This window comes from Anopheles coustani, chromosome 2, assembly GCF_943734705.1.
Source record: "Anopheles coustani chromosome 2, idAnoCousDA_361_x.2, whole genome shotgun sequence".
In the NCBI taxonomy this organism is placed as follows: domain Eukaryota; kingdom Metazoa; phylum Arthropoda; class Insecta; order Diptera; family Culicidae; genus Anopheles; species Anopheles coustani.
The window spans coordinates 14,488,118-14,513,273 of record NC_071289.1 but is presented as its reverse complement, the minus strand read 5'-3'; the positions used below and the strand labels follow the sequence as shown (position 1 = coordinate 14,513,273).

Below are 25,156 nucleotides of genomic sequence, written 5' to 3'. Positions count from 1 at the left end.
AACGTACCAGTTAATCTATAAGATGACAGGTTGCGGGAATTTTGGTGGCCCGATAAGAAGTGATGGAACCGGCAGGACCGGGACAAAATCAAAATCAAACCATAGCCCAGTAATTGGCGTGGATTAGTGTTATCTGGATGGCGTGAATAAATACGCACGTTTTCGGAACGACTACAGATAGAAGCGCTGGGAAATCCAATTGAACGTCCTACGAAGATAACGATGGTTGATATTATTTGGTTGAACCAAGACACTAACGGACGAAGTTATTTTTTCTTTTCCATTAAAATTAAACTTGAATTTTGTTTGACATCGGACTGTAATGATCCATCTGAAAAAAGAACTAAAACAACGTTAATTCATTGGTTTAAAACAACTTAGAAAAACAGATTGATAACGGTATTTTCAAATATGTTCAAATTATGTGCGTGAAACTAGCTGTATCAACAAACTTGTCATGCGTGAAATGGTCTCACAGTTCCCATTTGTTTACAAACAATTATTTCCGTTTTCAAAAGATGCAAAAAGAGGATCCCGTTTTCGATGCGAATAAAATATGTCGTTTGTGTCTGCAGCAGCTGGAAAATGGATCGTTTATCAATATTTTCACCGTTAACCTTCCAGTCAGTCCTTTGGCGATGATTCTTCGCTGTGCCGCGATCGAGGTATGAAAATGAGAACACCGGTCTAGAACCGATTGTTTATGAACCGAGTTTTGTGAATTCTTAAAAGCCTTCGCTTGATTTGCAGGTTTACGAAAAAGATGGCTTCCCTCCGGCGATATGCAACGCGTGTTACTACAAACTGGGCATGGCATTTGAGTTTCGAAATCGGTGCGAGTTGTCCGACCAAAAGCTCCGAGAGTTTCTGAACATGCCACCAGCGGGGGACAAAAGGGAACCGTAAGCACCGATGCAGCTGGAGCGTTGGATAGGATTTACATATAACATGTGTTGATTGCAAACACTTCAGGTCAACGGCCGTCGCCGATCATACTGATCAAGGGAAGGATGATGATATTTACGCGGCAATGACGGAGATTTTTGGTCCTGATGAATCCAACCTGGTCGATGTACAGGAAACTGGGCACCTTGCAGTTAGCGAGCTGCTGTACGATACCGATAAAGCAACGGTAAACAACGTTCAGTCGAAAACGTTAAAAAGTAAGCACCAGATCAAACGAAAATCTCAACTAGACGAACTCCTCGTGAAGCACAAGGAAAAACTGTGGCTCGAAAGTACCAAGGTGAAAATTTTTCGTCAGAAAAGAATCAACCGCAAGCAGGCCCGAAAGCGTTGGGTATTACTTAAACAGCCCGAGCAATGTTTAGTCTGTGGGAAGTCCTTCAACTACCGTGGCCAGCTGGAGGCACACCAACAGACGCACTCGTTGGACAAGTCATTCGAATGCGGAATTTGCAAGCGTCGCTTTGGAAACTCCAACAACTACCGTCTGCACATGCGAATACACAGCAACGAAAAGCGGTTTCAGTGTGAAGTATGCAGCAAACTGTTTCGAACGTCCAGTAATCTCCATGCGCACCTTAAAACGCACTCCGAGAAGAGGAATTACCTGTGCACGGCGTGTGAAAAAGCGTTCCGAACCGCACGGGAGCTAACCAACCATACTAAAACGCACAGTGAGGTGAAGAACTATGTTTGTCGAATGTGTAGCAAGGCGTTTGTGAAACAGTCGTACCTAACGACACATATGAACACTGTGCACGTGGGCCTCAAGCGACACCGTTGCCAGGAGTGTGGCAAGCAATTTTCCAACAGCTCCAACCTAATCGCTCACCGGCGGGTTCACACCGGAGAAAAACCGTACCAGTGCAACGAGTGTAACTCAAAGTTTAACCAATCATCCGCCCTTTCACGACACATCCGACAGCAGCACCGACCGAAAGAACCGAGCCCAAAACCGGAACAACCTTCCGTAAGCCGCACCAGTGAACCGGAAGAACTAACGATCGAGGTGGATGAAAATCGCTCGCTAGAGAGTACGGCCAGCTCGGAGCTCTCGGTTGCGACGTCGCTAATGGACAACCAACCCATCACGTACGGTGGTATGCCGTACGCTCAAACATTCGTTCCTCAGCACCCTCCGCAACCTCAACACTTTTACCATGCTCATCCCCACCATCATCATCAGCAACAGCATCATCATCAACCACAGCATTCCCAGCCCATGATGCACCAACCGATATCGGTCAATCAACCGATGGCCGGGCCGAACATTTACTCGACGGAATACCTTCCACCGTACCACTCGACGGCGTTACCTGCAACACAACAGGCGCATTACGATCTGGGAGGGTATGACATGTGCTACGGCATGCCGGCATCAACAGTATTAAACCCGAGCTTGATGAATCCTCAACCGACCTACATTTTCGATCAGTAGGCCATTAAAACAATTGTCATAGTAACCGTACGTACTTAAATTTAGTCATAAAGTCATTTTTTCAACAATTACAATTGTACATAAAATACCATTAAAATAAAAGATTTGCGTTATTCAGCACACAACGTGATCGATTATTTTTATTTGCGAACCGTATTAATGGAATTTTTGCAATACCGCGCTCTGTAACCTAACCTTCATCTATCTTCAATAAAACTCGGCCAGAACTATCAACTGCTCGTTTCGACCTGTTGTTTTGTTCTACTACTGTGATTAGAAGAATCATTGCTTGTGTTTCCTACGGAGGCCTCAAAAACGCTTAATAATATGTTCATATGCTCAGAGGTATTTTCTGCATCTGCCCGTTTTTGTCTGGTGTTATTCATATCGCTAAGTTTAAGAACGGTTCCGTGACATCGAAGAAGAGGGTTAGTTTTAGAGTGAAATGAGACGATTGAAAAAGAAAACTTATGCTATATCGCTAACTGGCATGGCATTTGGTACAGAAATGCAACTCGCTTTTGCTCTCATTCGAATGCTGAACGAACGAACGTACGTTGAAATGAAAGACATTTTCTTAAATGCATTGCTTAGTCCAGATCGTCAACACGCGCACCACCGGAACCAGCTCCTGCACCAGCTCCCGCACCGGCTCCTCCGGCACCAGGATCCGCACCACCAGGACCACCAAAACCGGGGAATCCGCCTGCACCTCCTCCAAATCCTGGGAATCCTGGAAAACCACCGCCGGCACCACCAGTACCCGGGAACCCAGGGACACCGCCCTTTTCCGCTTGTGAGTAAAATTTCATGAGGATGTTCATGATTTTAGGATTGTTTTGATACTTTGAAATGTTGGCCGGATTTGAGAAGATGTCGGACATGGCGGCCGACACTTCCGGATCGCGGAAGGCATTGAACAGATCGGCTCCGGCTCCTCCGAAATCGGGCATGCCACCCATTCCGCCAGCCGGTCCCTCCTCCGCAGCTTTACGGTTCGCTTCCTGCGCCTTTCGTACACGCTCCTGGCGCTCACGGAACTCTCTCTCCTGTTTGCGACGTTCCTGCTTCTGCTTGTGCTGTTCGATCTTCTTCGCGTTCGGCGTCACCTCCTTTAGCCATTCGTCCGCTTCTTCGTCGAAGTCGAGCTTGCACGCTTGTCGCAGGTCCTTGGCCGCTTCCTCCCAGTGGCCGAGCAGGCGGTTAGCGCGTCCCCGGAATTTGTACGCTGTGGCCGAATCGGGATTGATCTCGAGCGCCCGGTTGCAATCTCGGATGCAAGCGTTCGGTTTTTGTAGCTTAAGGTACGCCTGACCACGTTTCGCGTAGTACAGTGCGCTCTTCGGATTTAGCTGAATTGCTTCCGTGAAAAGCTTGACGGCCTCATCGTACTTCTGTTCGCTGTACGCCGCTGCAGCTTGTGATCTGAGATCGTTCGCTTGATCAAACTCCTCCTCCGACGGTTCCTTCGAGGCATCGCCCATCGGCTGATCCGGTTCGGTGTCCGGCTCTACGCATCCTTCGTTGTCCAGCTCGAGATCTGATTCGGGATCCGACTCGACCACCTTCGGCTCTTCTTCCTCCTTCGGAGTGGTTTTCGCTTCCGCCGACGCACTGCTGCTTTCCGTGCTCTTGGCTCCCATGCCGCCAAAGTCCGGTTGTCCTTCCGGCACTTTGCCACCGAGACTTACGATGAACGATTTCAGAAAATCCAATTGCGGTAAGTTGAGCAATTGCGGAGTCATCTGGCAAAGGCTAATGAACGCCTTGAGCTTTTGCAGCTCTGCTGGACCGATAGGACATTCCATATTGTTCTCGAGATGCCGTATCTAACTGCACACGCCCTTTCGACGAAGGTTGTTAACTCAGAGACGGAATCGCTGCTGAAAAGAATTTCTTCACCCTCGCTTACTTTTCACTACGAAAAACGTTTCTTACACAGGTAAATGGCGACGTACTAAAAACCCCTGCTGCGATTGGAAACCAAATGTTTTGAATGACATGACATCAACAAGTTTCAAAAACCTTGGTAACAGCTTGAAATAATGACTGAAATAGCTAATTTGTTAATAACTTTTAAGTGCATCGGTCAATTTCAGCAACAGATCCCTCAAATGAAAGGACTTGTGAAGGCATACAACTTGATACAACAAAGATTCCACCTCGAATTGAGGTTTACGACACATAAACATTTGACTGGGACGTAGGTACAGATACCTTGGTTGGATGAACTAACCTTCAAGTTAAGTAGCCTTGACTCGACCTGTGTTGTCAAAATGACATAAATGACAAAACCTGAACAATTTTGTTCATGCTTGATTCTATTTTTAACGTGCAAAAATTGATTATTTTTCCAAGTGTTCCAGGTTCCGATTTTCCTTTAGCATCGAAATTGTCCTTTTTGGAAAGTGCCCGTGTTGGTGAAGGTGGTATCATTTCTATCCCGAACCAGTTTACCAGCCATACGTTGTGTGTGACCTATCGTATTCCTTCTATCTGTGCAACTGTGCAGCAACACCCGAAATATGGCCTTTCCACGGCAAATTTTCGGGTTGCTAAACCGTAGCGGCGCTCTGCCGAAAGCGGCGGGATGCCCTTCGCTGCCCGGCAGACTCGGCCTTCATCCGGTGCACCATCGTTTCCTTGCGTCGATCGCGGCGGGCAAGTACCCTTTCCGGTTGTCCACGGGAAGTTCCATACTGTCGCCACAGAATTGGCAGGATTCCAATCGGCAACGGCGAGGCTATAAAAATTTTGGTCACCAAGATGAAAAGGAACCGCTGTACACCAAGCTGTTCTACGTTTTCCTGTGCACGATGATGGTGGGCTCGTGCCTGGATTGGAAAAAGTAAGTAGCAGCGCAAAGGCAGTGGGCTCACCATTTATGATGCTCTTTATGCTCTTTTTCGACAGGCTTGGAAGTGCAATCGGATGGCCGAAGGTAGATGCCGATGCCGGTGTGGAAATGGGCAAGAAAAACGACTCGGCCGAGCTGGAGCAGGAAGAAGAGGACGATGGCGAAGGTGATGTAGATGCCCAGGGCAAAAAGAAGAGTCGTAAGGAAAAGATCGGTTTTCGTGATCGCAAGGTAATGCACATGTCGTAGTAGGCACCAATGCGATCTCTTGATGAACCATTGTTTCAATTCCGTAGTACTTGAATAGATATCGTCGGAACGATTCATACGTATTTCAAATTCATACTGTTATTCTTTCTACATATTGATGTAAACGTTTTATGTTTGTTTCTTTTATGTTCCTTGGTCTCTGGCCACTACGGACACATTCGATTCGGTGTTCGGTTGCTCGTGGCTGTAATATTTTGCTTGCACACAAACGCACATACCGAATTCCTGCGCGCTGCAAACACTCATGATGGACTACACATGTTCAAAAATTTACTTTCGAAACGATCCACCAAACGAACCGTAATTCATTGCACACCGCCCAAATTACATTGCTGCTCGCCTGTGTCCCCCACTGCATATGCCTGCGCGATGACGGAACAGATCATCGAGTACGAGAACCGTATGCGAACGTTCTCGACACCGGACAAGATTTTTCGTTACTTTGCCACCGTCAAGCTGTTACACGGGGAATCGTCTACGGTCTATATGACACCGTACGACTTCCTACGCGCAATCACGCCGGGAATGAAACAGCCGGAGGGTAATGTTATTTTTTTCTTTTCGCTTTCGCTATTGAACTTAATCTCTAAGGTTTTTGGGTGGACCCACCTTTAGTGTAGCGCTAGTTAACCATCTGGTGCCATTATCCTAGTATTGTTTGGGTATCGTAGGATAGTAAAAGGTGATATCTGCTCTTAACACAGTAATAAACGTAGCGACATAATGTAAATCTAATTTACTAACATATCAAGGAAAAATGTTTAGCTTCGTACTTTCGTTGCCCTTCAAAGACCTATGGCCAAGGAACCGTTATCAATTGATCCACTTGTCATTGAGTTTAAAACCATGTTCCTAACCATAATAATTCATCATATTTCCATTACTTCATGACGTCTATATTGCATCATTTAATGATGATGATTTCTACTATGTTTTCTATACACATACACAGAACAAAATCCGTTAAATTAAAGTTTAATGACTCAATGTTTACACCACCATTTTTCGGCAGATTATTGAGTATGAGAACCGCATCCGCCAGTACTCGACGCCGGACAAAGTGTTCCGCTACTTTGCCACGATTCAGGCTCCGCAAGGTGCCGGCGAAAGCGTGGAGGTGTTCATGACTCCGATTGATTTCCTAACTAGCATGACACCGGGGATGAAGCAACCAGAGGGTATTAGAACCACCTCGTTTTTGTAGTGTGATTTCGTAGTCACAGTTGATTCAGTGTTTTTCTTTTCTTTCTCTACTGCGCACTCCCTAACTAACCCTGCTTGCACTGACCTTTGACCTTTTTTTTTAAGATGAACGCAAATTTGGTTTTTAATTTAAAAGGCTTTTTAAAAACATTTGGCAAATCCAGTCTATTCGTTTGTGTTGTGTAGTGCATGCCCTTTGCATACGATTCCTTTCTTTTTATATAAATAAGTACTGATCGACAGTTGTGTATACTTTTTCATTCGTCGGATAACGTCGCCCGCACCTATGGAACGCAGGACTAGGACTAGATCAGTACAAACGATACGACTCCAAGGTAAGCCCTTCGTCTGTATTCATTCTCACCTTCAACTTCATACAGTCACTGTAGTCCCTAAACTAGTTTACGTGTACTTTATGTTCCACGCATCTCACACTTACAATCCGTTATTGATACGATGAAATCTTGTCTCAGAATTTTTCCACTCCTATCTTCAAGTTCTATTTTAAATTCGTTTACTCTCCACTTCACAAACATTTGAGCAAAAAAAAAACAATTCTTCATGCAAGAGTATCTCACAAAGTTGACTACAGATACGTATGATCACTTCCACATACTGATCGAGAACCCCCAACTCTTTTCCCCTTTCACTCACAAAAGAATGAACCACCTTACAATTTTAGTCAGTCGTAGCATTTTTTTAGCATTCTTTTCCTACATGAAACGATCACTATTGTCTCTATCTCGCTATACATTTGGGTTTTTTCTCATAATATTTGTCTTCGGCTTGTTTCTGGTGTTTTCTCTTTGAGTTTTGAGTCACTTTTTATACTAAAATTTAAACGTGTTTGACTCTGTTCCCTTTTTCACCGGGTTTTTTGTTTTCTGTTTCTAGTTTACCTCTATTCTCCTCAGTTGCTCTCAGTGTTTTTTGATGAACTAATTTTCAATGTGCCTAATGTAATTTCGATTTTTAACCATTTTGCAGTGCCAGTTGTTGTCGAATCTTTCTCTTCTCTTCGAATCTTCGTCTTTTGTGGCGCAGAGTTTACGTTGCTATTTGTTTGTGCATTTGATCACAGCGGATTTTAGACGTGTTTCAAATGCTGTTAACATTAACAAATTGTTCGTCATATTATCGGCGTTGTATTGTTTTTTTTTTACTTTTTACTTGATCATCTGATTTTATGTTCGGTTGTGTTTTTATAGGTGTGTTTTTTTTCTCTTGTCGTTGTACCATGAACATTAATTAGCTCAAACGAAGATAAATTCTTACAAAATGTACCTCGAAGATTAACCATCGTATAACTCATTCAATTTCTCCTTAGGTCATACTTAACAATTACAATAGACAACATGTTTCTTTAAGTGTTACAAACTTTTAAGTGTTATCGCAAACCTTTAGATGAATGCGAAAATTTAAAACCATCACAAACAAACAAAATTAGAGAGCAATCCAAACTACCAAATATATTCCGATCAATAAGATCTTCAGAAAACTTACGTTCTCTCATTCACATGTTTGTCTTATTCCGATCCGTTTTGTTCATTTTATTATTCTTGTTATGATCTTACTTCGTGCAAACAATACTTAACTAATCTATTGCTTTTGATGCTGAATCAAATTCAATTTCGTGTACTTTCAGAGCATTGAAGAGGTATTGCAAGGGGGCAATTTAAAGCATAAACAAATCGATCCGAAGAATAAATGCTTCCAAAAGATCGCAAAGAATCGAACCAAGCATAAAAAAGCCAGTATCCCCAATTTCTCGCTGAATAACGTTTTTTATTCTCTTCGTATTATTGTCTATGGTTTCTTCTTTAAATCTCTCTCTCTCTCTTTCTCTCTTAATCTAAATTTTTCCGTCTATTGAATGCTGCAAAATATTATGTTTTTTTATCACTTTAATCTTCTCTTCTGTACTGTGGTTGTCTCTTTTGCCGTTCGCCACATTTGAACAGCTTTGTTACTACACACGTTTGCATACTGCATATAAGTAACAACCAAATTCACTTTCACTTTGAACCTTTAGTAGATAGGCTGCCTGGTTGTGTTTTCTCACTGCGCTAGTTTTACTTCGCACTAAATATGCCTAAATTGTACCCTATTCTAGCATAGCAGCATTGCTTATGGTTATTATAAGGTTCTTCACTTGCGATAAGAAGCACATTCATGTGGACGTTACGATCAAAATACAGTTCAAGCACAATTTGTTGAACGCAAAATTATGTTACATTTCCAGCTGTCTTTTCTCTTTCACCGACATTGCTCACCTTTTCTATAGTAAAATCGTTACAACCATTAGAATATTTTAAATTAAATTTATTCAGTGACTTGAAAGTAGTATGCTTTCCTTCAAACTGCTGCATGAAAGTTAACAACATTGGTTAGCCTTTACCTACACTTTCTGTTGCCCTAAACCAATAATGTATGGTATGGTATGATCTCACTAAAAACGACCCACCATTTTCTTCTGCACGACTCATTTTCATTCATGCGGCAAGCGCCTTAAAAACGGTTTCTTACATTTGACCAACATATTCTAATGCCTACCCTCCAAACACGCCCTGCTGTATTTTGCCACAGTTTCTCAAAAAATAATAAAACACTTAGTTCCTGATCGACTATTTATCATTGACTATTTAAAATAAAAACAAAAAGATAAGCTGTGCCGGGTTTGCCTTGTGGCCGATGTTCGTGTTGTTTATTTGCGATTTACCGACGAAAGTAATATTTTCAAAAAATTAACAAATTAAATGCACTTACGATCTATGTTTCCGAGGCCGTGCTTGGAGTGTGTGCCGTGTTGTTGGTTGTGTTTCGGTTTGTGTCTTTTTTCGATCGATGTTTCACTATTCGAAAAAAAACAAGATGGTTTTCTAGTGAGTTTTGTATTTTGCTTCTGATCCGTGAAGTTCTGCTGATCTGTGGGAAAGAAACTGGAAATCGGAAGAACGAAAAACCCTTAAAAGCGCACAGTCGTGTTAATTCAAGCGAAGGAAAACAATCAGGAATTCAATCAAACGGCAACTTTTCCTCCGTTCAAGCAGAGCCAGTGGTCCTAGGGATAGAATATTGTTAGCGTTATTTGTTTGAAATGGGCTTGTTTGGTACTTTTTTTTTTTACCGGTGAATGATTCCCTCGCGAGTGTTTAGTTCTTTCCCTTGTCCACCTCCTGATCCACCCCGATCTATTTTGTCCGCGTCCAAGTTATGTTGCGTTCTTACAGTTTAAACATCCTTAATCCCGCCGCATCGGTTATCCCTCGTTCGAAAATCCAACAATTTTTCTTTTCTTCGTCCAAACTCCGGTCCCCCTTTCGTTTCCCTCGTTTTGCCTGCATCGCTCAGTAATGGCTAACAGTTAGGAAATGGAGCGCAGATTGGGACGAAAAGGCGGCGGTAACTAATATCCGTTTGGATGTTTCATTTTCTAGAGCGTCTCGACGCGATTGGATCTGCATCTGGACAATGATAGCATCTTCTACAAGCTCGGTGCGTACGGGCTGATCTCGTTCTCCGACTACATCTTCCTGCTGACCGTCTTGTCGAGTGAGTAGAAACATGCACAATTATTTATTTCATTATCGTGTACCTTCAAACGTCGCGCCTGCCGAAATGCGGCCCGTTTCATTTCTCAATCTTTCCACTTCGGTACCCTTTGGAACTATATTAAAACAAATGATAATTTTGTTGCTTCTCTGTTGATAATAATAATAATGGAGAACGAAGCAAACATCGTGCCATTCATCGATCGGTTTTATTGTATCAGTCTATCCCCTTTCCGGCGATCCGCTACGAAACAATAATCATCTTCAGCAAACTGCCGTTTTATTTCCAGCATATTCAAACAAACACCTTTTTTTCGCTCGCTCTTTACGTGATACACACGTTGTGATCGTGGTCCTTGCTTTGGGTACCATGTGTTTTCATCTCTATTCTTTACCTTCCAAATTTCATACTATAGAGTACTTTGGGTTGTTCTTCCTGTTGAATGGTTTGCAATCATGTGTAGTGTTTTCTTAATTGGTTCAATATAGTTGTGTAGTGTTTATGCATTTTTTCACTATCCGTATTATGAGGGAAGGGATCTGTTTTTACTTCTTCAATTTGAATCGCTTCGTATTGTAGTTCCTTTGTCTTCGTTTAATTTATATACTTGGTTTTGCTTCTTCTTGGATGTATGTTTGTTAATATCAAAGGTACACAGTTGACAACGACAGATAGATCATAGATTTACAAACGGTGAAATATATGGGAGATTATCTTTTTTATATTAATTTCTCCTTTCACACCAATCCAGTGGGGGGAGTTAAACGCAAATTGCTTTCTTTTCATCATTTGTGTGGATGTTTCTTCACTTTATGTGGGGTTTGCGCTGGTTAATGTTGATAAACTCACTTAATGTTTCCATTTTGACAATGTTAAATTTATTTTACATTCGATTTATTAGGGGATTGAACTTTTTTACTTTATATATAGTATATCTATTTATGTATATTTATTTTTAAGGTTTATATATTCACTAGCATCAAGGTTTCCTTCTGTTCTATGCTCCCGTTTGGGCAGCCATCTCTAGCATCTCACGTCTCTTGCCGTTCATATCTGCTTCCATTTCGTGGTTTCCAAATCCAAAATTTTGGAAGTTTTTCCCCAACGTTCCTCGTTAGACTCGAACATCGCTTTGTGAGGAGCTTTTCACTGCGCAGCTCCAGCCACAAGAGGGTTGCCGAAACGGCGTGGGCTCGTGGTTTGGAAAAGTAGGAAAAAACTTAAATCAAGTACATGGGTCAAAATTTAGAATTTTGATTTGTTTTGTTGCCGAACGCGTTTAATATGTTTATAAAAATCGTCCTCGGTTGCCGCTACACCCTACGTACGTGCCCTTCGTGTTAGTCTATTCTGTGCTTTATGATGACCCTCATCCTCCTCGTATTCCCCCAACGTTCCGATCTTCTCTATTGCAACTTGTCTCACCGTTATCGTCTTTGTTATATATATATTCTATTGTGCTTTAAACTATGTTTCCCTATAATACATGACACACGCACAAGTAACATCAAACAATTATTCGCAAATGTTTATCTAATATCGGTCCGTTGCCGCGTGCAAAACAGGACATTCCGGGTTTGTTGATTTGGTTGGTGTAAATATATCCACTATCCTAGGTGTGTTGCGCAGACCTTACGATCCTCCCCCTAAACAATAGACGCTACTCTTCTGGGGAAAATGTCGATCGATCGTGTGATCATAAGAACCAGATCCAGGTTTCTTAGAAACATTCTTCAATTCTAATTGTTAGTTAGTTCGGCCATCGGCTCGGCAGGGACCCCCGTTTTTGCGACCGAAAAGGAAAACCTCGAAACGAACGATAAACATAACAGTGCCTAACAGAGAAAAACAGTTACCACAAGTAGTGTAGAAGTTTCTTGTGGTTTTACGCAATAGTTTACCCGACTACCCTACAATCGTTCGTGGAAAAAAAATTTTCTGCTCTACGTCGGTTCCATTCCAGTGCCTTCTGCGCCAAGAGAGAGTGTATCGTCTACAAATGTCCTACGCGTGCTGGCACAATATTAAACTACATAAACACGGATAAGGATCATGTGCGAGGATCAGTAGATACACAGATTTCCATCCTAATGATCATTTGTATGTGTGTGTTTTCCTTTGTTTTTGGCACTTTAAATCTCATTACATCGTTTTTCCGTGGGAATGTCGGTGTCTTTTGTTGTTTCCTATCGTTTTACTTTGGGAAAACTAAACCGCTCTTCGTAGCGCAACAGAAAATCGGGCACCAAACTTTTTCAGAATGATTTAAATATTGTTTCTTAGAAACAAATCGATAAAGTGCTAGCTAATTATCTACTTCCACAGCTAATGTGTTCTATCTCTCATCAGGAGTGGGCCTGACGGACCACCTGGTTTCGACGGTGGTGAAAAGTTTTAAGACAAATTGCTAAGCTCGTCAACGAAATGTTTTGCCTTGTTTTCTTCTTCTTTTTTGTTCGTATTGTTGCTTTTGTTCGAAAACCATCGAAAAAAAAACTATCAATGGTGGGATTTAGTCCTTGTACAGTCGGTTGAATGTTTCGGTGTATTGTAATTGCGCTTTCCTTGTCCATTGATTTTGCAACCCTCCCCTTGGGATGGAAAAAATAGCAATTCTCTTGTGGGAGTGAGCCAAACGGTAAGCCAACGAACAATTTAAATTCTCTGGTAAATATTGGACAAAAGATAGCTATTTTCGACCACACATACTCTTTTTTTCTCTTTCTCTACCACTCTCTCTCTCTCTTTCGCGCTCCCAAGGTTCGTTGAATGTCGCTATATGCTATATACTACCATATGTGTATACGTTTTGTATAAGGAAAACATTCATCTTTTTGGAACTGTCCTAAAAAAAACCTATTCCTCCAAAGGTACACTCCACAGTTTGGGGCTTCTACGTATTCGCCCCGATCGTGCCTCCCCTTGTGGTGGAAACGTTCACTGCCAGCATTTTTAGTCTTTGTTTGGTAATTTAATCGAAATGTCCTCGCCTGGTCGTGCGCTAACCGTAGTCCGGTGACTGGACGTAGCTGTAGTACTTGGTGCTGTTGTAGCCAAACAGCTCAAAGTCCAGCTGATAAATCTCCAGCACATCCGTCAGCAGCTTTTCGTCGATTTGTGCAAAGTACCTATCCGGAGGATGACACGGAAAGTGAATCTATGTCGGGTTATTTAGCAGCATTTTGGTCGCTCTCACCGTGGAATGAGATTCCGTGTATCGCTCGTCGATCGATTCGTTATCCAGCGAGCCTTGTAGCGGGGCATCTTGTTGAGAAGCAGCGTCTCGAGTCCGGCCTGCCGGATGATGTACTCACTGTCCCGCTGAAACGTTTCCATCTTGGCTATGAGCGTAAAGTTGATGCTACAGGGTGTGCAGAACGAGTACACCGGGCTCCAGTGTTCGTCGAACCGGCCGCCCGAGCGATAGTGGCTGACCAGGAACTGTAGAAACTCCCGAAACGTTGGGCCGTGTGGAGTTTTCTGGAAGTCATTGAAAAGTTATTTTCATTCCTATGGCACGGAAAATTTCTTTGTTCTGTGTCCATCTCGTTTGCTTACCACACCGCCCTTCACTGGATTGACTTTACGAAACTTCTTCACGATCTGTTCACCCAGCAGCTTGTAGAACTTATTCCGGCAACCCTCCAGCTTGTTCCGGTAGGCCGATAGTAGCCGCTCGAACGGTTCGCGTACGATCAAAAACGATATGGTGTTGGAGATGTAATCGTTCAGCTCGTTGGCGGTCGGTCGGGGAAATCGCTTGCGGGCCAACTCGATCGGGGATGCTTTCGTATGCTGTAGGTACGGCACACTGTAACCACCTTTGAGCGAGGGGAAAAGGAGCGTGTTGGAACGGTTAAATTTTTACCCACCATCATCCACTCCGAATAAGCATACCGAGTATGTTAAAGTAGTACATCCAGGTGCTGCTGGCCGCCTTGAAGATGTTGCACCAGGCGATGCCGTGGCCGGGCGAGATGAAAAATTCCCACGCATTCGGCGGATACTTCCCGATGATCCGATGCTCGGCGCACACATTCCACAGCATCATGCGCCGCTCGTTAAAGTCCATCTCGGCGGCGGCATTCATCTCGTCCGAGTACTCGTAGACGGGATTCAGTGTGGAATGGTTCGCAGCCCCCATCGTGCCAGTCGCTGACGCTTTGGAGTCCTTTCCCTGGTTCGTTCGCGAGTCCAACAGCGGAGGAAATTGCCAGCGGTGTTTGCCGTCCCGTCCTTCGTCGGACGCATGATGCTGCTTTCCTTTGCCATAACGGTGCGCCTAAAGTAGAGAGTGAGAGAAAGGAAAATCCATCAACTTTTCAACGCGACACAACGACGACGACGACGACGACGACGACTCGGTAGAGACGTTAACGATGATCGACGGCGCGGCTCGGCGGGACAAGGGCACGGTAGTTTTACGAGCGGAGTAGTTTTGTATTTTCATTGCAGAAGGCGCGCCACCCTGGAGACTTTCCGCAAAGCACTTGCCTCCACCCAGTCGATACGATTCCTCCCATTTCACGATAGCTGATTTCCAGTGCGTCCTGTCTGTGTATGTGTGTGTGTGTATTGCTTTATATTATTCATTACCCGTGACTCGCAATCAACTACACTGCTTTTCAGTTTCCCTTCCTCCATTCAAACCTCCCCGGAACCCCGGCTCCGGAAGGTTATGCGCAACCCGGGGTGAATGGATGGTTGGGACAGAAATTCGCATTTGAATATTTAACGAGCCCCATTTTCAGCTTCCCTGTCCCTTTTAATGAATGACTTCCATTGTCCAGGTCCAGTAAACTATGTCGAGCCTCTACGAGTGGACCGTTTGATGGTCAATAACGGTTCCTGATCCTTGCTGGGGTTTGGTTTTCTTCTTTTCTTCCGCTCGCCAATCTCTCGGTGAATTAGATTTCCTTTGGGAGTGATCGATCATGGGCGTCGATTGGATCACCGGGGAAGGGTCTCGGAGTGAAGCGCCACATCGGAGTAAGGTGGAGAGTTTAAAAAAAAATGTCTCTCGATCGGGTGATTTCAATCTTTTTAACCGAAGGATTCGCCCTTTTTACGAGCGTTTATCGGACAGAAAAGGGTTCGTGTTTGGATAATATATTTATGGCATACTCAGAACTTCCATCACTCGCCCGGTAAGAGGATAATGGAGTTAGTTTAGTATGATTTAAAGCGCTTTGTGCATTAAGAGAAGAAAAAAAAATATACATCTGATTGAGGTTGGACGAGTATTCCAGTTTTATAATCATCGATGAGTAATCCTTATGAAAGTAATTTGCATTACGCGAAACGCTATTCATAAATGCAAATGGGAATACGGTAGTTTCTGTTTTTTTTTGCATAATAAACGGTACCACTTACCGGATCGAGCTTGCTACCACCGTTGACCTTCGCTCCGATGCCGCGTGACGAAAGCGCCGCGAAGGATGATGATTTCCCGGCGGCGGAAGAGGAAGAAAACGGGGAAGATCCGGACGCCAGCGACGACGACGACGACGACGACGATGACGATGACGATGAGGAGGAGGATGAGGAAGAGGAGGTCGCCGTGAGGGCACTCATCGATTCCCGGAGCAGCAGCATAAAGTAAAGCCCGAACACGACGACCAGCGCGGCGATTTTGAGACACAAATAGCACCGCCGCCTGGTAAGCTTCACCGGAAGCAGTGAACTCATCTTGCGCAACCTTTGCCGTTCGCCCGTTGCACCGGGACAGACGGAGGCTCCGCCTGGCGCTACCGCACCAGCGCACGCCACTAGCCCACCCTTCAGGAAGGAGGATTTGTTGAACAGCATTTTCGCACTTATAGCTTCTCGCACCTTTTCACATGCATCACCATCGAACAAGACCACCCGGGAAGACCAGGGTTTGACACTTTGTCGCTTCACATCCGGCTTTCTGCGTCGCTAGTGTTGCGATGGGCTTCTCGCAAGGATGTTCAGTGGATGCGATAAGCGGATAAGCGGACTTGTTTTTCGCACGTCATATTTATTTTTAAAGTTCGACACTTTGCAATAACTAAATCACCGTAGCAACGCACCTTCAAACCGGGCTACAAGAAAAGAAAAACATCTAGCAGGCCTAGAAAGCACACCTTCGATTGGTACACAAGTATCATCGTTACAGTTGTTTACCACTGATTAACAAAACTTTCTGCGGCCGTATTTCTCGTACATCGTTCGGAGGACGGGTTCGGTCCTTAATTGAATCATTAAAAAGCAAACTCCCTCCCTTCGCAGGGCCGCAAACAGGGAGGGTACGCGACCCGGACATTTGTTTTGGGACGGGGATCTGTTTGCCTTTTTATCGGTCGTCCCTTGGTGGGCGACACCACACCTTCACAACCACAGTTCCCTTGGTAGTTTTTCTTTTTTTTTTTTGTTCATTAATGTACGTCCTATATCCTCATTTCGGGTGTGTTTTGTTTTCAAAGTATTGCCAACGGAATCGGAACGCGAGAACACCGACCGTGCACGGTTATATCGTCGTTTCCATTTTTTCCCTTTTCCCCGAGCTCATCTGAAACGGAGATGTCCTGCTGTTTTTTCCCTTCTTTGTCCGCTATGTAAAGAAACCCGCGGGGCTCTTTCAGGATAAAGGCTACATTTTATGCGCCTGTATATGTGTGAAGATGGTTTGGGGGGACTGGGGAGCTGGAGCGTCGGAGTGGAATGAAATCGGGTTGGCGTGCGGGTAGAGTGGATGGTCCAAAATGTTTGCTTTTCGCTCTGCCTTCCAGCGAACAGCGATTCGCTAGAATTGTTTGCAAACACAGCAAGCCGTGTTAATTGGAGGTGCTATTCACGGAACAACGGCAAACGGCACTATCATCGTGTCTATCCATTCTCCCGGCCAAACGACATCCCCCCTACCCAACCCCTTTATGGCGTGTCCTGATTTGGCTTGCGAACGGTGACGCACAAGCCCCCGAAGGACCGCTCAGGAATGATGGAAAATTGTGGAAGTGGAAAGTGGAAGCAAATTCCACTACATGACAACGACACTAGTCACTTTTGTAGAGCGGAGGAAAACGATAAACCGCCAGGATGGTTTCAGATTCACTTTGAAACCCAAATTTCTTCCGTTTGTGGACCTTCTCATGGAGGTAAAGTTTGGCTCGTTTTGGTACTGTGCCGTTTTAATTTCCTAGTTACTCCACATTTTCTATCCCACAGACGATGGAAAAGCCCTCCCTTTTTTTCGTCTCACTTCCGTGCTACTTGGATTATTACTTGTACGGTAATGAAATCAACACACGCCAATGGTAAATCGATTCGTCTTCATCCGATGGTGGGATAAGGATATCCGAGCGAAGCGAGCTTTGAGCAGAGGAAACGGAATCGGTATTATCACAACGATGACGACGATGAAGACGAAGACTGCTCTCACGACGTACTGGTATTTTCCTCTCGCCAGGCCATTGTGAGTCATGCCCTGGCGGAGTTTTACAGCGAACGAAAAGGTTGCACGACGGGCATTAAGTACACTTTTCCGGTCCGTTTTCCGCGGGGGTTTTATTTCACATCGACCGTTCTGAATATATGTTTATTGCCATTGAATCTTTCCCAGTTTCCACAATTTCACACTTTTTCGTTACAGAACGGATCTGTAACACTATCTTTCAAAAGACCTCCAACAGCGGAAAACGAAACGCCACAGTCGTCCGGCTGTGGATTGGCAAATTTGTTGCGCCCTACACCGACGGTCAGTAAACGGAGTGGAGGTGCACACACCTTTTGCTACTACTGCGAGTACCTGCGGAGCCAGTGCCGCCACCTTGTTGAATGCACCAGGGCCGAAGTTCAAATGGTCGGGTTTGCAATTTGCGTATATACCTACCCCCGGACGGTGTCGCTTCGTGCGCGCTATATCATTCCGTCGACCGGAGCCACGTTCCTTCGTTGCTTGATATCCTATCCCCGAACCATAAAGCCCGGCATCACCAATACAAACAAGTCGAATCGGAGGGATGGATACCCCAACTCGACGAACACCCGAACATGGGGCTTGATAAAGACATACATGTATACAGCCACCGCGTACAGCACCAACACCAGTGCATTCGTGCCGAAAGGACGCGCCGATGAAGGTTGCGAAGGACCGCCAACCGCCAGGAACGGAACGCCGGATCGTGGCGGCGGTGGAATCAGCAAACACAACAGAAAACCGCACAACCGTGCTCGTCGGTCGGTGGCCATTGGTGTGGCCGTGTGTTAGTGAGCTGGTATGCTGTGATCTGATAAGAGACGGGTATCCTTGTGTACGTTCCAAACGCTCCAAGCGTTCACGTTCGTATGCGTACGAAGGAACGAAGGATACCGCGAAACCGACGGATTCACTTTCGCTATACGCCACCAGCGTGCAGCAGCCACATTTCTCTATGCCTTTGTCCAGCTTCACCGGTCCTGGAACCCGGAGAACACTATGAGCCACGTTTAAGGCAGAGATAGAGCGGGCATAATTGTGGTTTTGCGTTCACATTGTGCATTTCATCACCTTTGGCCAAGTGAACCGAAACCCGCAAAAAGGGGCCGAAGATAACACTACGGTTTCGGGGGTTTTTTTTTTGGCACCGTTCGAACCTCCACACAGTGTCAAAGTTTGGCGCCACTTTTGGTTGGCAGCTTCCGAGCTTGGGAAACCTCAACCAGTCACGAGTGTCGGCGATTGGGGTTAGTCTAATTGATTCAAACAATCCTCCCTATTCACCCGCGCCACATCACTTGAATATTGGCACCATTCCTATCGGTCAGCCGACGGTTTTCGGGAACGGTCAAAACGTTCACTTTCGATGAACTTTCCGGGAGCATGGAACATTCGGGGTTCTTCGGAGGCGTCGTCCGATTTTTGGCATCCGTCCATCTGATGAACGACTCATAATGTATCCCCAGCAGCTCCAGCCACCGTCCCCGTGATTTTTGGTGGGATTGTTTAAACTATTCCGACGACAGAAATCAAATATTAGGTAGCGAAGGGGCTTTGATGAGACGAGATATTGTGAGGTTGATTCGCTGACCGCGCTCGGTGATGAGTTGCAAATGTTTCCACATTCAATCGTGGAAATAACCGCTCGGTCTAGGCGGTTTAGGGCCACATGGCAATTAACCTGGAACAGTTTATGATCGGATGATCGTTTGGCGCACCACGTTTGTAGTGGTAGATTATGTGCACACGAGGAACCACCGTGCGTATCATCGGAATACCGAAGGATTTTGGTCTAATTAGAAAAGATTTGCATGTGGCTGTCATCATGGGATAGGAGTGAACCAGCCATGTTCGTTTCGTTCGTATTCCCCTTGCGCGATCGTCGTGTCATGTTATACGGCAGGGATTGGCGCTGTGTCTGCCGATGCGGCAACCATTCCCCGAGCGCCGAGGGAACTTATCGCATGATTAGTTTGATGACTTGCGTACCAAAGCGTTTCGAACGGGCGGGATATGACGCACGTTCCGGGGACGATCTTGTTTTTTCCCCATTTTCTTCCCCTCTACCACAGAAAAGCAGCCATTGGGGTTTATACACAACCTGGCCACATAATTGATTACCATGGTTGAAACGGATCGATCGACCGGGGTCCGTGTGTTAAGGCACGGAGTTTAAAATGCATTTTCCATAAGCACTCGATGCCATCGTGTGCTAATAAACGGTAGGCTATTTTTATGTTTTAAATTAGCTCACGATGTTAATTAAGTCCGCATGATATCCGCCACTCCCCGCTTCCTCCAACCTCTGGTGGGTGGATTGCTGGTATGTTTGCCCGGGAAATCATTCCCGGAATGATTGCGGAACCATTCCGCCGACGGTCGTTACGTGTTTGGTGGAAATCAATTTTGTTTGGTTCGATTTTTTCCCTCCTTCTTGTGTTTAAATTCTAAACTTAATTTCATCGTCAGCGGCTCAGGGGAAGCACGGGGTGGAGCGGTTTGTATGCGGATTAATTTTCATTTCATCAATCACCTGCATGCGGCGGACGAAGGCGTGTTTCGTGCCATCCGGAAAGCGCACTCTGCAGGTTCATCAAGGCCGGGGCAAGTTTATTTTCTGCGTCATCCTGACACGAAGTAGTTTATGAAGATTCAAATATGGTGTTTAAAAAATACTTAAAATACTTTCCCACCAAGAGGCTATTTCCAATTGAACCTTAACTAAAACGAAAAACAATTTGAAACCATTACATTTACATAATGTCCCTGCAATGAATAAAGAATGAAATATGTCAGAACGTGCCGTTTTACATTGTTGCATTGTTGAAACACTCAACCGCCGTTATGTCGTGAGTTTTTGTCCGATGTTGCTGAACTGCCAATTTTCATTTATTAATGCAAAACTGCAATGAAACAGTTTCTCGGTGCTAAAAATAAACCGCCTGCAGGGAAGCGTTATTAGTATTCTGTTGCCTTTTAACTATCGCCCAGAACTTTCCCGCTTCCCTCCAAGCTATCCATTAAGGACATGCCTCCCAAACTCCTCACCCACCCAACCCGACCCCCGTGTACCTTCGATTGATTGTGACTTGCGCAAATTCCGGGAATACTCGGGTAGTACCGCTGGTGGCATCAAAGAAACGGTCATAGCAAAAACCAACAACACGCTCTCTCGTTTTAACAGCGTTATTAATGTTAGTGTGGTATGCTTGGTTTGTTTTGTCCCCTTCGATATCTGTTTGTATGTGTGTATGTGTGTGTTTGGGGGTTTCATGGGGGGTTGTTTTTGCACACACCAAAGACACAAAAAAACCCCACATCGCGAATGACGTATGTCCTTTGGAATGGAACCGTTTCCTTGCCTTGATGGTCGTAGTGTGGCACACAAGGGAAAGCTTCAAGCCAAGCAAAAGCTCCGTTAACGTTCTTAGTGGAACCTTTCGGCACGCGGAGTTCTTATCAAACGAAAGCTTGCCAAGTGAAAGCAACGTTTTCCTTCGCTCACACTCATACAAACGCTTTTATAACTTTCCAGACAAGCGTGGAAAACCTCTTGTGGATGGAAAAGCCTCGGTCCCTCTTGTACCGACGGTGGTTCGCTCTTTCACGACCGTTAGAGGACAACGTTTACCACCTTGTCGATGTAGGGTGGCCAGCTGGATGTTGTTATCTTTTTTCCGTCCCTCAATCGACCGCTGTTGTTGTTGTTTTTGTTACTCTATCCTTAACTCCCAGGAATCCTCTCCGAGCGCGCCCGTTTCGAGGAGGTTTTATGTTTTCTTTCCATTTCCCGCTCGGGCAGCAACCTGTTTTCCCTGTGCTTTGCCTCGTTAGCACAGGGTGTTGGTGTGTTTTGTTCCATTTGTTTTTCTTCTCCCTCTTAGTAAGTGCATGTTGCACTTGGACGGCGCAACATTAAGGGCGTATGGTTTGGCTAGCGTCGAGTGACCCACTGCGGGAGACGGTTTTCGTACCAACAGCGAGCGCACTGTGAAGGAAACGACATTTCCGAACGCGTTCGTAAAGAACAAGTCCTTCACCGGGTAGCAAACCCCCCGTAGGCCAGGAAACAGGAAACTACTGCCAGGTTCCGGTACGCCGGGTTCGCCTGGTGGGAAGTCGAAGGTGGTCGGCGCGAGGAGACTCTGCTGAAGAGGCGGTACCGAAAATAGAACCACTTTTGCAGAACGGTGCCAACAAACGGCGTCCCAACATATCCTTTTCGTTGTGTCTTCCTGTCGTTCGTTCTGGCCCTTTATTTTGCTCCTTTTTTCGTTCCCCATCGGTTGAAAGATATTTTTGCCTCGCGTTTTGCCATTTGATGCTTTCTGGGTTGAAATGTCTGTTTTTTTTCTCCTCCCGCCCCTTCTTCGTCAAGTACAACAATGTTCTCTGGCCTCGATTGCACCGGGTTTTTTTTTGTACCTTCCTTGCCCGAAGCGTCGTTAAAGTGTGGGACGAAGGGGGGTGCTTCTTGTGGATGCGAGGGTTTGAAAGTGAGTCTCCTTGGCCGGAATCCCACTAATGTTACATTACCGCGCGCGCGGGAATATCAAACGTTTGGAGGGATGGCTTAGTTTTTTACATGCTTGGTTGCTTCCGGTTTGGACCACGTTGGGAGTCGTCAGTTTAGTGTAACTATTTGACATAAAACGAAGGAAAACCGTGGTACCCTACTTATACTTAAATCACTCTGTATTTCATAGGTGAAATTAGAGAAAGTATTTAAAATTATTATTTTTATTTTCAGTATTTTTTGGGGAATTTTTTGGGTAGACTGGCCACTCAGCACAAAGCTGCTTGCTCAATGGTAAATTTCATGTAATTTTTATGGAAAATACCATTTATATTCATGATGTCTTCCATAATGCAGTAGAAATCGTTAGTATCCTAATCGCAGGAAACCATGTTTTAGTCGGATTTTTTCTTTTTTAAGTTTTGTGAAACATGAATTCTGTTGCATCTACAATATGTTCATTGGAGTTCGAGTAACCAGCTAGCTTTCCGTAAACTGGCAAAACCTAACAGTGAACAGAGATGAGACAATTTCCTGTTGCCCAAAAACTCGCACCGGCCCCAGAGTTACGCGCCCTTTAGGTGGGGCCACGTTTCTCTCGGGTGGGTTGCCCTTATTTAATCACTTTCCGCTTCCATACGTCTGATGATCCTCCAGTAGATTTATGGGCGATTCCTTTTACCTCCCTTTCTTTTTGTTCCATATCTAACGGCTACATACGTCACCACCCGGCGAAAGGAAATAAAGCAATTTTCGATCCATTTTGGGAATGAACTTGTTGCCGGTAGAGCTTTTTCGCAAGCAAAACCCCTTTCGTACTAGAGCATTAGTTTGTATTTCATTTACCAATTTCATCATTAACAAATTTTAAGGATGTTTAAAGCTGACAGGATTAAAGGTATTACTAGGAAAGCAGCACAAAGTGTAAAATGGTTTTTTCTCACTGTATTCAATGTTGTTTCGTAGGTGTACGTTACCTTAAGCTTTTCGTTGCTGGTGTAGATATACTTTGAAACTATGTTCTTTTACATTATTGATTTATATATCCTAGTAGAATAAATATTCAATTCCATTCTGTTAAACCATACACATCCTGTCTCTCTCGTAAAGTTTTTGAGTGTGAGTTTTATACACCGGATAATCGCCAAAGTACGACATTACTAAACGAAGCCATCTTCCCCGGTTCCTTTCCGTTCTGCTTGCATTCTTTCGCAGCTTCTCGGCGGCACTTTGAGATTGCCTTCCGGATGTTCGACCTGAACGGTGACGGGGACGTGGACAGTGAAGAGTTTGAAAAGGTTGCCAACCTAATCCGGCAGCAAACCAGCATTGGTAATAGACACAGAGATCACGCGAACACGGGCAACACGTTTAAAGTAAAAAAAGTAAATTTACTGTCCAGAAGATTGATGCTGAATTGACGGATGTATGTTTTTGTATTTCCCTTTCCCCCCAACTCTTTGGTTCGGTCACGCTCTTTGGTTTCGGTACATTTTCTTCCACCGCACACGCATACGGACACAAATGGTAGGGAGTAAATTCGGCCCTGACGACGTACTTCTTTGGGCCGAAGAACGACGAGAAGCTCACGATCGAGAAGTTCCTCGATTTTCAGCAGCAACTGCAGCGGGAAATTTTGACCCTCGAGTTTATGCGCAAAAACCCGGACGAGAATGGTAACATCAGTGAGGCCGACTTTGCCGAGTTGCTGCTAGCGTATGCCGGCTATCCGCAGAAGAAGAAGGTTAAGAAGATCAAGCGGGTGAAGAAGCGGTAAGTAAGGATTCATCATCCGCGGGCGGAATTCGAAATTCAACTTCCTTTTTTAACTGCCGTTTTAGGTTCCGTGATCATGGATCTGGAATATCAAAGGAAGATTATCTGAACTTCTTTCACTTCCTTAACAACATCAACGATGTGGACACCGCCCTGACGTTTTACCATATTGCCGGTGCCTCGATCGATCAGGAAACGCTGAAGCACGTGGCCCGAACGGTCGCATTGGTTGAGCTTTCCAGCCATGTCATCGACGTAGTGTTTACAATCTTCGACGAAAACAGTACGCACATGAAGGCTGGGCGATGCTTATCAGTTTAAATTCACATTTGCTTCATTTGTTCTTTATTCTCTGTACTTCCAACAGTGGATGGACAACTGAGTAACCGCGAGTTTGTAGCGGTGATGAAGAATCGTTTGCTGCGCGGCCTGGAAAAACCGAAAGACACCGGTTTTGTCAAGCTGATGCACTCAATACTTAAATGCGCCAAGGACACCAAACCAGTTTTACTCGATCTTTAATGTTATCGTTTATCTCGCAATGTATAATACTAGCTACGTATCGGATCGCGTAAATCACATGCTCACATGTGCATCTCAACATGAAATACCCCATTTATCTATCCTTAACAAAACAAGAGCCACTCCACCGTCGGGAGCGCATGACGAAAGTGTAACAATTTAGGTAGAAATCCGTTTTGTCTCTATTTTTTTACCTCAGGACCGGACCCTAGAATAGTCGCAAAAGAAACTTGTGTTATACTCTATCGTTAAGTTTCCCAAGTTTGTATTCCGTAGCCGCGCGTATCACTCCTCTAAGGAAAGTCATTTGGTACGCACACTCATACAGCCATACTCGAAAGGAACCGGTGGACATGTGATGCTAGGAAATTTAGAAAGAAAATAACGTTAAACCACGCTTGTAATACGCTTCTCTGTTTGTGAAAGCCACGTTTTTTCTTGTCTAATAAATCTACAAACCTTCTTGAATCTTGTTACGGTAAAAAAAGACATCAATTTTCTTATGAAACACGCGGTGCCTTGTGCTAGATTAATAACCAGCACCATGGGTAAGTAGTTTAAATTTTAATTTACGCTTGTGTTATTGTACAACTCTGGAAGTTTGGGCAAATGTATATC

The 25,156-nt window shown here is 44.6% G+C and overlaps 4 protein-coding genes across 5 annotated transcripts; 2 read left to right on the top strand and 2 right to left on the bottom strand.

Moving 5' to 3' along the window:
* Positions 1–518: 518 nt before the first annotated feature.
* Positions 519–2,515, top strand: LOC131267027 (zinc finger protein 345-like). The gene is made up of 3 exons (XM_058269769.1): positions 519–665; positions 751–902; positions 973–2,515. Exons 1-3 carry the CDS (start codon positions 519–521, stop codon positions 2,402–2,404), a joined length of 1,731 nt encoding a protein of 576 aa, XP_058125752.1. The 3' UTR covers positions 2,405–2,515.
* A 201-nt stretch (positions 2,516–2,716) lies between these two features.
* LOC131267028 (hsc70-interacting protein 1-like) lies at positions 2,717–4,386 on the bottom strand. Its single transcript, XM_058269771.1, has one exon. It carries the CDS (start codon positions 4,210–4,212, stop codon positions 2,995–2,997), a length of 1,218 nt encoding a protein of 405 aa, XP_058125754.1. The 5' UTR covers positions 4,213–4,386; the 3' UTR covers positions 2,717–2,994.
* A 320-nt stretch (positions 4,387–4,706) lies between these two features.
* On the top strand, positions 4,707–25,025 carry LOC131262845 (calcium uptake protein 1 homolog, mitochondrial-like). 2 transcript variants are annotated; one of them, XM_058264928.1, is made up of 10 exons: positions 4,707–4,830; positions 4,917–5,252; positions 5,318–5,492; positions 5,913–6,072; positions 7,032–7,069; positions 10,172–10,286; positions 23,456–23,616; positions 23,772–24,013; positions 24,082–24,299; positions 24,384–25,025. In XM_058264928.1, exons 2-10 carry the CDS (start codon positions 4,930–4,932, stop codon positions 24,536–24,538), a joined length of 1,587 nt encoding a protein of 528 aa, XP_058120911.1. In that variant the 5' UTR covers positions 4,707–4,830; positions 4,917–4,929; the 3' UTR covers positions 24,539–25,025. The 2 variants fall into 2 exon arrangements, with proteins under 2 accessions (XP_058120911.1, XP_058120910.1); XM_058264927.1 differs by having other exon boundaries at positions 23,456–23,625.
* On the bottom strand, positions 10,435–16,094 carry LOC131267216 (carbohydrate sulfotransferase 11-like). Its single transcript, XM_058270025.1, has 5 exons — positions 15,660–16,094; positions 14,184–14,568; positions 13,848–14,107; positions 13,483–13,766; positions 10,435–13,414 (listed from the first exon to the last, which is right to left on the bottom strand). Exons 1-5 carry the CDS (start codon positions 16,092–16,094, stop codon positions 13,288–13,290), a joined length of 1,491 nt encoding a protein of 496 aa, XP_058126008.1. The 3' UTR covers positions 10,435–13,287.
* Positions 25,026–25,156: the final 131 nt, after the last annotated feature.